The sequence below is a fragment of the Trichoderma virens genome (assembly GCF_000170995.1).
Source record: "Trichoderma virens Gv29-8 chromosome Unknown TRIVIscaffold_78, whole genome shotgun sequence".
Lineage (NCBI taxonomy): Eukaryota > Fungi > Ascomycota > Sordariomycetes > Hypocreales > Hypocreaceae > Trichoderma > Trichoderma virens.
Window position 1 is genome coordinate 296,693 of NW_014013671.1, and position 12,350 is coordinate 309,042.

At 49.8% G+C, this 12,350-nt stretch overlaps 3 protein-coding genes across 3 annotated transcripts; 1 reads left to right on the forward strand and 2 right to left on the reverse strand.

Annotated features, from left to right (window-relative positions):
• Window positions 1-482: 482 nt before the first annotated feature.
• Window positions 483-3,347, forward strand: TRIVIDRAFT_69423 (uncharacterized protein; the record flags this gene model as incomplete). The annotated part of the gene is made up of 4 exons (XM_014099445.1): window positions 483-500; window positions 673-757; window positions 822-2,283; window positions 2,351-3,347. 4 exons carry the CDS (start codon window positions 483-485, stop codon window positions 3,345-3,347), a joined length of 2,562 nt encoding a protein of 853 aa, XP_013954920.1.
• Window positions 3,348-3,863: 516 nt separating this feature from the next.
• TRIVIDRAFT_209607 (uncharacterized protein) lies at window positions 3,864-4,573 on the reverse strand (the record flags this gene model as incomplete). Its single annotated transcript, XM_014099446.1, has 1 exon — window positions 3,864-4,573. One exon carries the CDS (start codon window positions 4,571-4,573, stop codon window positions 3,956-3,958), a length of 618 nt encoding a protein of 205 aa, XP_013954921.1.
• A 2,240-nt stretch (window positions 4,574-6,813) lies between these two features.
• TRIVIDRAFT_153975 (uncharacterized protein) lies at window positions 6,814-10,714 on the reverse strand (the record flags this gene model as incomplete). Its single annotated transcript, XM_014099447.1, has 4 exons — window positions 6,814-8,430; window positions 8,533-10,084; window positions 10,141-10,488; window positions 10,614-10,714. Coding segments are annotated over 4 exons (3,618 nt in total), but the record flags the coding sequence as incomplete, so codon positions are not given.
• Between the last annotated feature and the right edge of the window lie 1,636 nt (window positions 10,715-12,350).

Below are 12,350 nucleotides of genomic sequence, written 5' to 3' on the forward strand. Positions count from 1 at the left end.
GAAAAGGTACTTCCAGCGTAGTGCATTTTTGGCGCCACGTCACGCTCTTTGCTTGTACCTTTTATTGTCCCCCACACTAGCAGCATCCAGCACAGGCCCAAATCATCGCTGATGCCTGACATACCAGGCCCCAACCTCTTCCTGGCTGACCACCTGGCAATATACCTGGCTCGTACCTCGATAGCGCCAGCAAGACACATTTTCGAGAAGCTGGTCAAGCCCAATTGAAAGCTGCCGTGTCTGCTGCAAACCGACTCCCGACGACGACAACAAGCTCCAGAGACAGCAGACTCTGCCCGGCTCGTCCTCGCCCAGCAATTGTTCCACCGCCTTCGATATCCGCGCTGCCTCGGCGTCATATGTGGGAGCTTGTCGCCTTCGATTCACCCCGCGATCTCCTTCACCCACATCCTCTGTCAACCGCGACAAAGACCTTGTCCACATCTGCGAGACCGGAGCCCTAGAAGGACCAAGTCGCAAACATGAGATTGGACGTCAAGGTCAGTTGCCGCCACATTGGGGCCTCACCCCGCCTTGCGAACTGTCTTTCCCCTTGTCCGCCTCGCTGGTTGTGACCCCCGAGTCGCTGGCAGTCGTTTGTCGAAAGATGCCCACTGAGCTTACCGCTCCGCTTCTACAACCACGTTACTGACTATGGGCTCATGACAATAGCGCCAGCTTTATGCCCGCAGCGAGCGGGTTAAGGGCATCGACTTCCACCCGCAGGAGCCATGGATCCTCACCACCTTATACAGCGGTATGTCACAGCAGTTGAAATGCAGCATTGAACCAAGTCGCCGCTAATACACCCCTCTTTACAGGCCATGTCAACATTTGGTCATACGAGACACAGCAAATTGTCAAGTCCTTCGAGCTTACAGATGTCCCCGTTCGAGCTGGTCGATTTGTCGCGCGAAAGAACTGGATAGTCTGCGGATCAGATGACTTCCAGCTGCGAGTCTACAACTACAACACCTCCGAGAAGATCACCTCCTTCGAGGCGCATCCCGACTACATCAGAGCCATCTGCGTGCACCCCACGCTGCCCTTTGTTCTTACCGCCTCCGATGACATGAGCATCAAGCTCTGGGACTGGGATAAGGGTTGGAAATGTGTCCAGGTCTTCGAGGGCCACAGCCACTATGTCATGGGTCTTGCTATTAACCCCAAAGATACCAACACCTTTGCCTCGGCATGCTTGGACCGAACAGTCAAGATCTGGAGCCTGGGATCGGGCACCGCCAACTTCACCCTCGAGGCCCATGAGACCAAGGGAGTCAACCATGTCGACTACTACCCCCACTCCGATAAGCCTTACCTCCTCACCACCTCCGACGACCGAACAGTCAAGATCTGGGACTACACCACCAAGTCTCTGATTGCCACTCTCGAGGGACACACCAACAACGTCTCCTTCGCCTGCTACCACCCAGAACTGCCAGTCATCATCTCTGGTTCCGAAGACGGCACCATCAAGCTCTGGCACGCCAATACCTACAGACTAGAGCAGTCACTGAGCTACAGCTTGGAAAGAGCTTGGTGCGCCTCTTACCAGAAGGGCAAGCAGGGTGTTGCCATCGGATACGACGATGGTGCTGTTGTGATCAAGCTCGGACGCGAGGAGCCCGCCGTCTCCATGGACCCATCCGGCAAGCTGATCTGGGCCAGGCAAAACGAAGTCGTGTCTTCCATCATCAAGGGCGATGCCTCCGTCAAGGACAACGAGCCCATCTCACTACCGACCAAGGACCTCGGAACTTGCGAAGTGTATACCCAGACGCTGATTCACTCACCGAATGGTCGATTCGTTGCCGTGTGTGGCGATGGCGAATACATCATCTACACGGCACTGGCATGGCGAAACAAGGCTTTCGGTTCTGCCATGGACTTTGTCTGGGCCTCAAAGGAAAACAGCAACGATTTTGCCATCCGAGAGTCAGCCATGAGCGTCAAGGTGTTCAAGAACTTTGTGGAGAAGAGCGGAGGTTTGGATGTTGGCTTCCAGGCTGATGGCCTCACTGGAGGTGTTCTGTTGGGTGTTACTGGCCAGGGTGGTGTCTCCTTTTTCGACTGGGCTACTGGTGGCTTGGTTCGCAGAATCGAGGTAGAGCCTAAGCAGGTTTACTGGTCAGAAAGCGGCGAGCTGGTGGCCATTGCCTGCGAGGACTCATTCTACGTCCTGCGCTTCTCCCGTGAAAACTATATCGAGGCCGTACAGTCAGGACAAGTCGAGGAAGATGGCGTTGAGTCTGCCTTTGAAGTCATCACCGATGTCAACGAGACGTAAGTATCGACGGGCTCTTGTTATTTGCGCGTAAGCTCTTCCGATAACTAACACTTTTGTGTATAGCATTCGAACGGGTGAGTGGGTTGGCGACTGCTTCATCTACACCAACAGCACAAACAGACTCAACTACCTGGTCGGCGACCAGACCTACACCATTTCTCACTTTGACAAGCCCATGTACGTTCTTGGCTACATCCAGAGAGACTCTCGCATCTACCTTGCCGACAAGGATGTCAACGTCACCTCTTTTGCCCTGTCACAACCCGTTCTCGAGTACCAGACGCTAGTTTTGCGAGAGGATATGGAGACAGCTGCCGAGTTGCTGCCAACCATCCCGGCTGATCAGCTCAACAAAGTTGCACGATTCTTGGAGGGCCAGGGACACAAGGATCTTGCTTTGGAAGTTGCCACTGACCCAGAGCACAAGTTTGAGCTGGCATTGGCCCTGAACCAACTCGCCATTGCTCTTGATTTGGCCCGACAGGCTGATGCCGAGCACAAGTGGAAGACTGTCGGAGATGCGGCCCTGACCGCATGGGATGTTGGGCTGGCTGCTGAGTGCTTCACCCACGCCAAGGATCTTGGATCTCTCCTCCTCGTGTATTCATCAACAGGCGACAAGGAGGGTCTTGCCAAGCTAGTTGCCCAGGCGGAAGAGGCAAACGCCCACAACGTGGCATTCTCAGCCTCTTGGCTAATAGGTGACATCGATCGATGCGTGGACATCCTGACAAAGACTGGCCGATCAGTAGAGGCTACTCTATTTGCCCAGACGTACAAGCCTAGTCTGGCTACATCTGCGGCAAAGGCCTGGAAGGAGAGCCTGGAGAAGAACAAGAAGGGCCGGGTGGCTAAGCTGATTGGTGTCCCGGATGACGATGCAGAGCTGTTCCCCGAATGGGACGAGTGGCTAAATCTGGAAACCGAGGGTGGTGTGGCCGCCGATGCGGATATTGCGACACCCGAGGACGAAGCCAAGGAGGGAGAAGAGGAAAAGGACGAGGAAATGCAAGAGGCTCAGGAGGAGATTGAGGAGGAGATTGAGGAGGCGGAAGAGTAAAAGGCGCAAGGGGGCCAATCGACTACTATCTAGATGGCGTAGAAGAGGGACTTACGTGAATATGATTCTCCATGTTTTTGTTGCGTTTTGCACGGCGCCAAAACTTACAAAGAACCGCATGGTTGGGAGGTTGATTGTGGGGTAGTCGGGCTATTGTCTGGTTGAATAGGTATTTAAAACAGTTTCTAATACGTTGATTAATTTTGAGCTTTACATGGGAGCTGGAGTAGAAGATGTACCAAAGGGTTGGTCTGAGGAGGGACAACATGTTGGTGACATGGTATATATTGGCTTTTGCATGCGGTTAACTCTGTCCTTGCTGCAAGTATGTAACTATTGGAAGCCAAAGGATGTCTGTTATATACAATCATTCACAAATGAAGTACAGCTATGGCCATCAGTTATGAAAACTTAGATGCCATCACAGGCTCATTTTTATTAAGTTATTAAATTAGTTTATGATGATGCCCCTTGAATAGTTTAACCCATAATCATCAATGAACATGCTTCCAGAATAATATTTCAATCTTGCCATGATGATATATATATTAGAGATATCTCGTTTCATCCTTTCATAGATAGGCCTCACTTGCCCCCTATGAAGCCGTTTACAGAATGGCAGCAATGCCAGCAGCAGCAAGGGCAGCAAAAGCCATGCCAGTCTCACGAGCCGCACCGGCGTTGGTAGACTTGGCAGCACCTCCAGAAGTCTTGGAAGCAGAGTCGGAGCCAGAGTCAGAACCAGAACCAGAGCCAGAGCCAGAACTAGCAGTGGGAGCAGCAGCGGCGGTGTTGGGGCCAGAGCCAGAGCCAGAAGAGCCATCGGTAGAGCAGGCGGTGTTGACGAGGCTGGTGTAGGAGTTGGCCACGGAGCACTCCGAGGCAAGAGACGTGAGCTCGTCCTTGTGGCCGTTGTACCAGGAGAGTACCTCGGAGCTGTAGGAGGAGAATTCGGCGCTGAGGCTGGGCGGGAAGCTGAACTTGCAGGCGTCGGTCTGAGGGTTCTTGGCGAGGTCGGAGACGAGCGCGGGGGGAGGCGTGGGAATGGACTGGGCGATGCTGAGGGCCTCGGAGGCACACTTGCTGGGGTCGGCGTCGCGGACCTCGTTGACGGGGGTTGCGCGGGGGAGGTTGAGTTCACGGCGGACGTGGGGGATGGCCATGAAGTCGACGGCAGCGGAGGCCGAGGCGACAAAGGTGAGAAGGAGAACGGCGTTGGAGTGCATGTTGTTGGTTGTTGGTTGTTGGTTGTTGGCCGTTGGCTGTTGGTCGAATTGACTATGTTGGTTGACGGGAGGATCAAGATATGAACAAGCGAGCGATGTGAATGTTCGTGTAAGTGCTTGGAGTGAGTGACTAGAACTGAACTGAAACTACTGTAAATCCTCTTTGTTTCATTGAGGGTTTTGGCGATTTATACTGCTGCTCGTACGAGTACATGCTGCAATTCCATTGGACTCATTCTATATGCCGTGTTAGCCTAGCTGAAGGAATCGCAACGACCAATCCTTGCTCAGTCAAGCTGCTGAACCCACGCTCTCCCCTTAGTCCAGCCACGGCGCAGTAGGGTTGATCCTTTGTAATGTCGCTTCCCTGCAACCCGTCCGGCAGCTGAACTGGGAAAACGCCCTAGCGCTACCTAGCTCGGGCACTAGATACCTATTGAAGGAAGAGGAAAATAGGGGTCACTCGGCCGTGTCATGGCTAGGTTAGTTCTGGGGATGGGGCTTAATAGTGGCGTGGTGATTGGTTCTGAAGGTCAGGCGAGGCGTTTCGAGAGCAACTTTCATGGGATAGAAATAGTGATGAGTTGTGTGTAGTTTATTGGTGTTGTATGTGAGCATGCATAGATTTGGGTGCGAAGATGCAGAGTGCAACTTCGTGTTTATTGGTTGTTAGGGGAATGGGTTTAGGCTGTGCTAAGATAGTACCAGACGTGGAAAGGTCTGGTTGCTGTCTGTCTTGTTTGTCTGCCTCAGCTGAATGACTAAAAAACCGAGCTGTGCGGTTTATGGTGTAGCAGCGGCAGTGTGCTAATTTAACATGCATGAATAGAAGCATCAAAGCTTGACTGGTCTGTGCTTGACGAGACTCGGGGAGGAGTTGGGCCGCATCAGAGTAAGCATTGGGGCTGTTACTGACTCAAGCTTTGAGGCTCAACTGTCACTCTCTGTCTTCTTGCCCGGATCTCGCTGGTTGATTTGATTACAGTGGGCTGAATGAAAGGGATCGCCTGCGCCAAGTCTTGGCCAATGGCTAGATCGGGAAATAAAGAGGGATTAAGGCTGAGGCTGAGATTCTAGGATTTTCTAGGGCTGTTCTGTCACCTGAGCTTCAATTGTTATAAGTGGAAGAGGGATTTGGCGCCGGGTTGTTGCTTGCAATACAAACACAGATAGTATGTGATTATATGGCTTAGATTATAATTTTCCGATTTAGTAATTGGTACGTTAATGGGTAATGGGTTATGGTAGCTTTGCCTGTCTGTGTCCATGCTAGCCATTTGTTCTTGCTGGCGCCGTTCCGTTTCCTGAGGTACTACGTAAATGCAAGGCATTGGCGGAGACTGGGGACAGGAGCACACAGTGAGCCGGGGAGGAGGAATCAAGTATTTGGCCTGGCCCTTGTTTCGTAACCCTCGTATCGTACGGGCTATGGGCTATATCTAGCAGCCGTCGGGCCCGTGCTATGTACATGTACTGGAGGATGCCTATAACCCCGGCTTCACCGATGAAACTCTCCACCACTCCATAGATGGCGGTATGTTTTCCCTCCACCAGTCAGATAGACCGACCCTTTCTGCAATCATGCGTGGTGTGTCCCCCTCTTCATTCACAGCCTCGACATTTGCTCCATGTTCAACCAGTGTTTTTATACCCTCTGTGAGTTTGTGCCATGTTGCCTGGTGCAATGGGGTATAACCGTCGTCGACAGCTTCGTCAATTGCAGCACCAGCCTCGAGGAACTCCGGGATGAAATCTTCCAAATTCTCGTCCCCAGCTGCGAGATACAGTGGCGTTCTACCCTCTTTATCAGCGACGTTTACATCGGCGCCTAGCCTAATCAACAATCGAAGACACTCCTTCCGCTGCTCTTCATGAGAGATAAAGAGTATGGATGTTCTGCCCCTACCATCTCTAGCCTCCATATTTGCACCATTGTCGATGAGCAATTTTATATTCGCTGGCTTACCGAATTGGGCTGCTGTATGCAATGGAGTTTTACCATCCATATCAGTCGCATCTATTGCAGCCCCCAAGTCGATGAGGCGTTGTATCAAGGGATTGCCATCAATTCTGGAACTCGCCACATGCAATGGTGTCCCTACAATTGTTCCCACCCCTGCATGGATATCCGCGCCTCCCTTCAAAAGATGCTCAAAGATGGCTGAGTACCCCATTTGTGCGGCCGTGTGCAGCGCCGTAGTTCCACCATGTATGAAGTTGACATTGGCCCCCCTTGCTGTGAGTAACTTGACAGTGTTTTCCATCCGATCCTGCACTGCATGAAGCAAGGGTGTTCTACCGTCGTCACTCCGGGCCTCCATGTCAGCGCCTGCATCGAGAAGAATCTCGATGATATCGTCGTTTCCCTTCTTACAAGCAACCTGGAGCGGTGTAAGATCCCGATAGCCTCTAGCATTTACTTCGACCTGTGGAAGCTTAAGAAGCTGTTGCACAAAGTCTCTGTGGCCAAATTCTACTGCAAGGTAAAGAGGTGCCTTCTTCTGGCTGTCTTTGGAGTTGACATAATCCCCCACGTGAGGGATTGCCGCTGATAATCCTCTCATCGCTGCAACATGAATAGCTGCTCGTCCATGCTTATTTCGCCTTTTCTGACAGCCGCGTTTGCACAGAGTTTCGAAAATTTCAGCAGATCCATTCAATGCTGCCTCGTGCAAGGCAGTGTTCCCATACCCGTCAGCGATGTCAATGTTGGCTCCAAACTCCAGCAACATTTCGACCATCTCTAGATGACCTGCCCTTGCCGCGCAATGAATTGGTGCCGTACCCTCGCGGCCTTGAACATCAACCGAAGCGCCCTTTTCAAGAAGCAGTTGAACCACCTGAGTGCATGTTTTCCCAGGACAGCAGCAGGCGTAGTGCAGTGGCGTCCATCCGCGAATATCGCACGCATTAATGTCGACACCTTGCTCAATCCAGCGCCGCATTTTTTGAAGAAACATTTCAGTTCCCGTTTCATAGTTATTGTTTTCATACCATCTCTCTCGATGGTAAGTGAACGCCGCGCAGTAGTGAAGAAATGTCCTGTCAAAGATGTCTTTTTCTCTCGCGTCATCCTTGTCTGGCCTGCTCAGGTGTTGTCGATTCATTTCTTTGTATACGTCAAAGGAATTGGAAATTATTGACTCTTGGTTCTTGGATAAAAAGAAACGCTCAGCGCGAGGGTAGCTTTTTTGCCATCTATCGGCGTCTTGTAATTCGCATAGTGAGCCTAGACTATTCTGAATCTCTGCGTCGACGTTCTCCATTGCCTTCGTTAGCTGTTCTTCAAGGCGAGATTCGTATACCCCTGTCATTTCCCGCTTGATCATCTCTTGTAGTGTTTTTCGAAACGTTGCTAACACAGCAACAGCCCTGATATATGTATAACTTCTGACGGAGAACGCAGCCAAGTGGTCGCAAAGCCGCAAGTATACTTGGCCTGCATCTGCCCACAAATGGAGGGCTTCGAATTGCTCCGTATAGTTCCGCACCATTTCAATAATACTTTCTACTTCAGGTAGTTTCTCTTGTATACCCAAAGGTGAAATAATGCTGATATGAGCATCGTGTGTGCTGCATAGCCCTGTGCTCTGGACGGCGGCGGCTAATCTGGATATGTCATCGTTCTCCAGACTTAAACGCCTCCAAGAATCTTTATTCTCCAACTTTGCTTGGGATGTTTTGATGTACGTTTTACCTCCGACTGGCCGCCTTAGTGATTTCACTACGGCCCACATGAACGTGGAAAACATGTCTTTGGCGTACAGGATTTCCAATGAGTCCAAGGATTCTGTGCAGAGTAAACCACTTGAATCCATACTTTCTTTTTCTGATATGCTGAACCACCATTTGCCGCCCTGTGAATCTTGGTAGTAAGGGTGTGAGAGCTGCACATGAGAACCGGTAGCGATTTCGGATTGTCGCCGTGGATCAAGCCCTACGACTCTTGATTCATCAACTTCAAATTTGGTTGAGCCAGCGATGATGTTCCCAATCGTATTGGCCCGGTTCTTTCCTAAGTTGCCAGCTTGCCCGTCTTCAGCAGGAATATATCCTGCCTCGCCTTTCCAAATTTGCGGTCCATCTGGTGGTACCCACCAGTCGAGATGTCGAAGTAGCTGCATTGTATTCGGGCCGAGGATCCTGATTCCCATATTGGGCAGTTCCCCCTTTACACGTAGCCATTTGTCCTCATCCGAAGGGTTGCCAGACTTGTGGATGACTCTGGCTGATGATTGTGCCTCTTTTTGGCTTTTAACATAGAAGAGACGCAGTGACAATGCAGCCTCAATTTCTCCTGCGTTTGCTTTCCATTTGCCGTCTGGTTGTTTAATTATCCTGAATTTCAGCTCTTGTTCGTTTAATGATGCAGCCTGAATCTTGTAGCCCCAAGAAAATTCCTCAAGGTCCAAGTTGTCATCCAACAGATCCATAGTGGCTTCTATGGCCAAGGTAACTGCAATGGCTTCTTGTGAAACAGGTCCCCGCCAGTCTGCAAGTTTTGCAAGGCTTTGGCGCATTGTGGTATAATCTTGAACTTCACAATTAGATGACTCTTCCGTCTCAGACTGATGATCCGATGTAATGGGCTTGTCTTGGCTGGCAGACGTGCCTTCTCTGCTCACGGAGCAGGTATTCTCCTGAGCAGATCCATCTAAATCATTGTACCAAGGCGCATCATCAATGGTTCTCAAGGTATCCGCAAACCAGTCGAGTTCAAATCCTGGAAGAAGGCCCCTGGAGAACATGGGCTTTGCCAGCCCGCGACGAATCCATGCCCTCACAGCGGCCATTGTCAGGACGGCAATTAAAGAGGCAACAGAAACGGACCAATGCATTCCTCGAAATCCAATGAACTGAGCAATATATCCGACTAGGCTGATGATGGTCCCCAAGACGGTTCTGAATGCAAAATCTTTTAGTCCTTCAGAACCTTGTGGTTGCTCGTGATCGGAATCTTCATTATGATCAGCTCTACTCGAAGTAATAATGTTTGGCTGGTCTTCTCCTGTGTAAAGAGCAAAGGACTTGAACTCTTGATCGCCGACAGTCTTCTCTTGTTGTAGCCATACTAGTCGAACTCGCCAATGGTCCGCTGGCTGGAATGTTTCTTCTTTGGTACTGCTTTCCACAACGTGAGAACAAATGAACATGCCAATACTCAAAACCACTGAGCCGATAATGGTAAGTGGGAAAGCATAGCTTGCAACGGCATGATCATCCTTTTGGAACTTCGATGTTAGCTTCGAATATTTCGAGATGAAGCCGCAGTACAAAATGAAACCGATTTGTAGAAGGATACCAAAACACGCAGCGAAGTGCAGTTCGCCTCGACCAGTATTCTTATACCGGTTATGCGAAATATTTGGCACATCATGTTTAGTATTTCTGATAATGACAACTTCATTTGACTGAGCATTGATCTTTTGTTTTATGCCGTCTTCTGCACTCCCATGTTGTTTATTAACCCAAAAGAAAGCTCGCATTTTATCCAGAAAGGTCCTCTCGCTTCTCAGTGCTAAAACAATTAGAATCTTGTATTAGTCGTAAATCTAACTGGGTCCTACTCACATCTCTTTATGTAAAAGTACGGGTCTTTTTCCGCTTCTTCCAAACTCATCACGGTGATTTTTGGATTCTTCGGTACTCCTGTCTGGGGCAGCAAGCATATGAATTCCCAAACAGGAGCCGATCCTGCGCAACGAACTACATCTCTGCCATTCCAGAGCTCGCACACCTCTTTAGAGCTAGAGGACATGAGCTCTAGTTCAGCGGCTGCGAGATTTTCGGTTGCTCGCCCAATTAAGGCTTTGAGCCATGACGGACCACCAACTCTAATCGCAGCGACGATAGTGGTGATGATGCCTAGAGGTGCCATTGAAAGAATAATGCAGTCGGAAATTCCCATGGCCTGACTCAAAAATTGCATAGTAACACGTTCTCCAAAGAGGGCCAGCAGTCTATATGAGTATATTAAATTAGCGAAGACATACTAATGAAGACACTATTGCCTTAAGCTAGGTGGAAGAGAGCGTCGTACGGGCCGAGATCTGTGAACAGGTTGTTGGAGAAGTCGTCTCCATCATCGGCTGCAGCGCACCCAAAGAGCAAGAGAAATATCACGATAGTGTGTGAAGCCATGGCTAAGGGCTTCTCGCGATTAATTATTCTCTGCTACAAACCGACGTGGATGTGTTTAATTGCATGGGAAATTAAAGCGATGCAGACAATGCCTGTCAGCTGGATTTGAGCAGACAAAGATATGTGAAGACATCTCGGAATTGCCTGGGTGGGTGGCGATTTATCAATCCCCCGCCTACAAAAACAAGTGTTCATTGCGGATGCTGCCTTATAGTATCAACATAGCCGCGCGCCTGAGACGGGATGAGACATGCTGGTGTTACGCGAGGAAATCAACGGCTCCCGAAGAATCTGCATGGATATAGAGCCTTGGACCAATCATGTTGACATCAAATAGCTGTTGGGTTGGTGCATATTGACTATCACCAGGGGTTTCAAATGCATGTTGGGACGAATGAAGCATAGAAATCCTCTAATTGGTTGACAGAACACACCGAGTGCAGTTAATATATATAGCTTTATGCCTGCTGAATTGGCTGACATGGAAGATCAAGGCTTGGAGGCCTAGGCAGCACTCTGTTCTCCTTCTATTCTTCTTATCATCCCCTATGTCAATCTTTTCTGTTCAACACAGATGTTTGTAGATTTTTTTTTTAAATAACAATATTGTTTCTAAAATCACCTCAGCGCGATTTGATTGTAGCGGTGAGCCCGCCTCTCCACGCCTCTTCTTGTATCTCTCTCAACAACTCACACAATAGACGATCCTGCCCTCCCATTTTATCGGAAGAGCTAGGAATGTTGATTTTGACAACTGATTATTTCGAGAACGCCTACTAATGAATTCCTGATCGCTTGAGATACCATTCATTTGCCCAGGCCCCATGATACTGTTGACCCCACTGCGCCTCCACGGGAGCCTACAATTGTGGCAGAGCGAGCAGCAGGATCCGCTGAAGGAACTAGAGTGAAAATTGGCGAGCTTGTCCAAAAGAAGATGAGCTGAGTCTCTGGGATGTTGATCGGCTCTGCACCGAGCTCAGGGTGGTGAATCTCAATACCTATCAGTGTAACTGGCTGAACGGGAATTTCTAATTTTCATTTACTCTTATTTGCGAGGAATCGCACAAGGCTGGCGTAGCTCTGATTTGCTCTTGGCAAAGCTGGTTGCGCTGATGTTCAAAGCACAGAATTTCGGGAATTCCACAGGCCATAAGTAACGAGATTAGCATATGGTATTGCACAGCCTACATATTCTCCCGGATTCGAAAATAACCAGAGCTCGTATTCAACACAGCGCTCATCACCAACGTTCGCCAATGCAACCCATCCATATTCAGCTTGGAAACGGAACCTTGAACTTGCAGCGTCGTCGTTGGCAGAGTGGAAAAGCCCAGTCTTGGACTCACCTCAGAAAATGAAGTCCAGAGGAGACCCTGCTCAAAATGCGACTGAGATAAGCCACAAGTGAACTCGTCAACTCTAGAGAGGGTGGATAGCCCCTAAGTTGCGACAAAGAAGCCATCAAAAACGTCTCCTTGGCAAGTAAAATCTGGGCGAGTAGAGGTTGCAACAGGCACAAGCAATTCACTGTACTTTTTACCGCAAAGTGCGCTTCAGATGAGCCGTCTTGGTTCCTCCTCCTTCTTCTGTACTGGCGACAAGCATACATAGGGATAGAAGACAACTTGCGTCT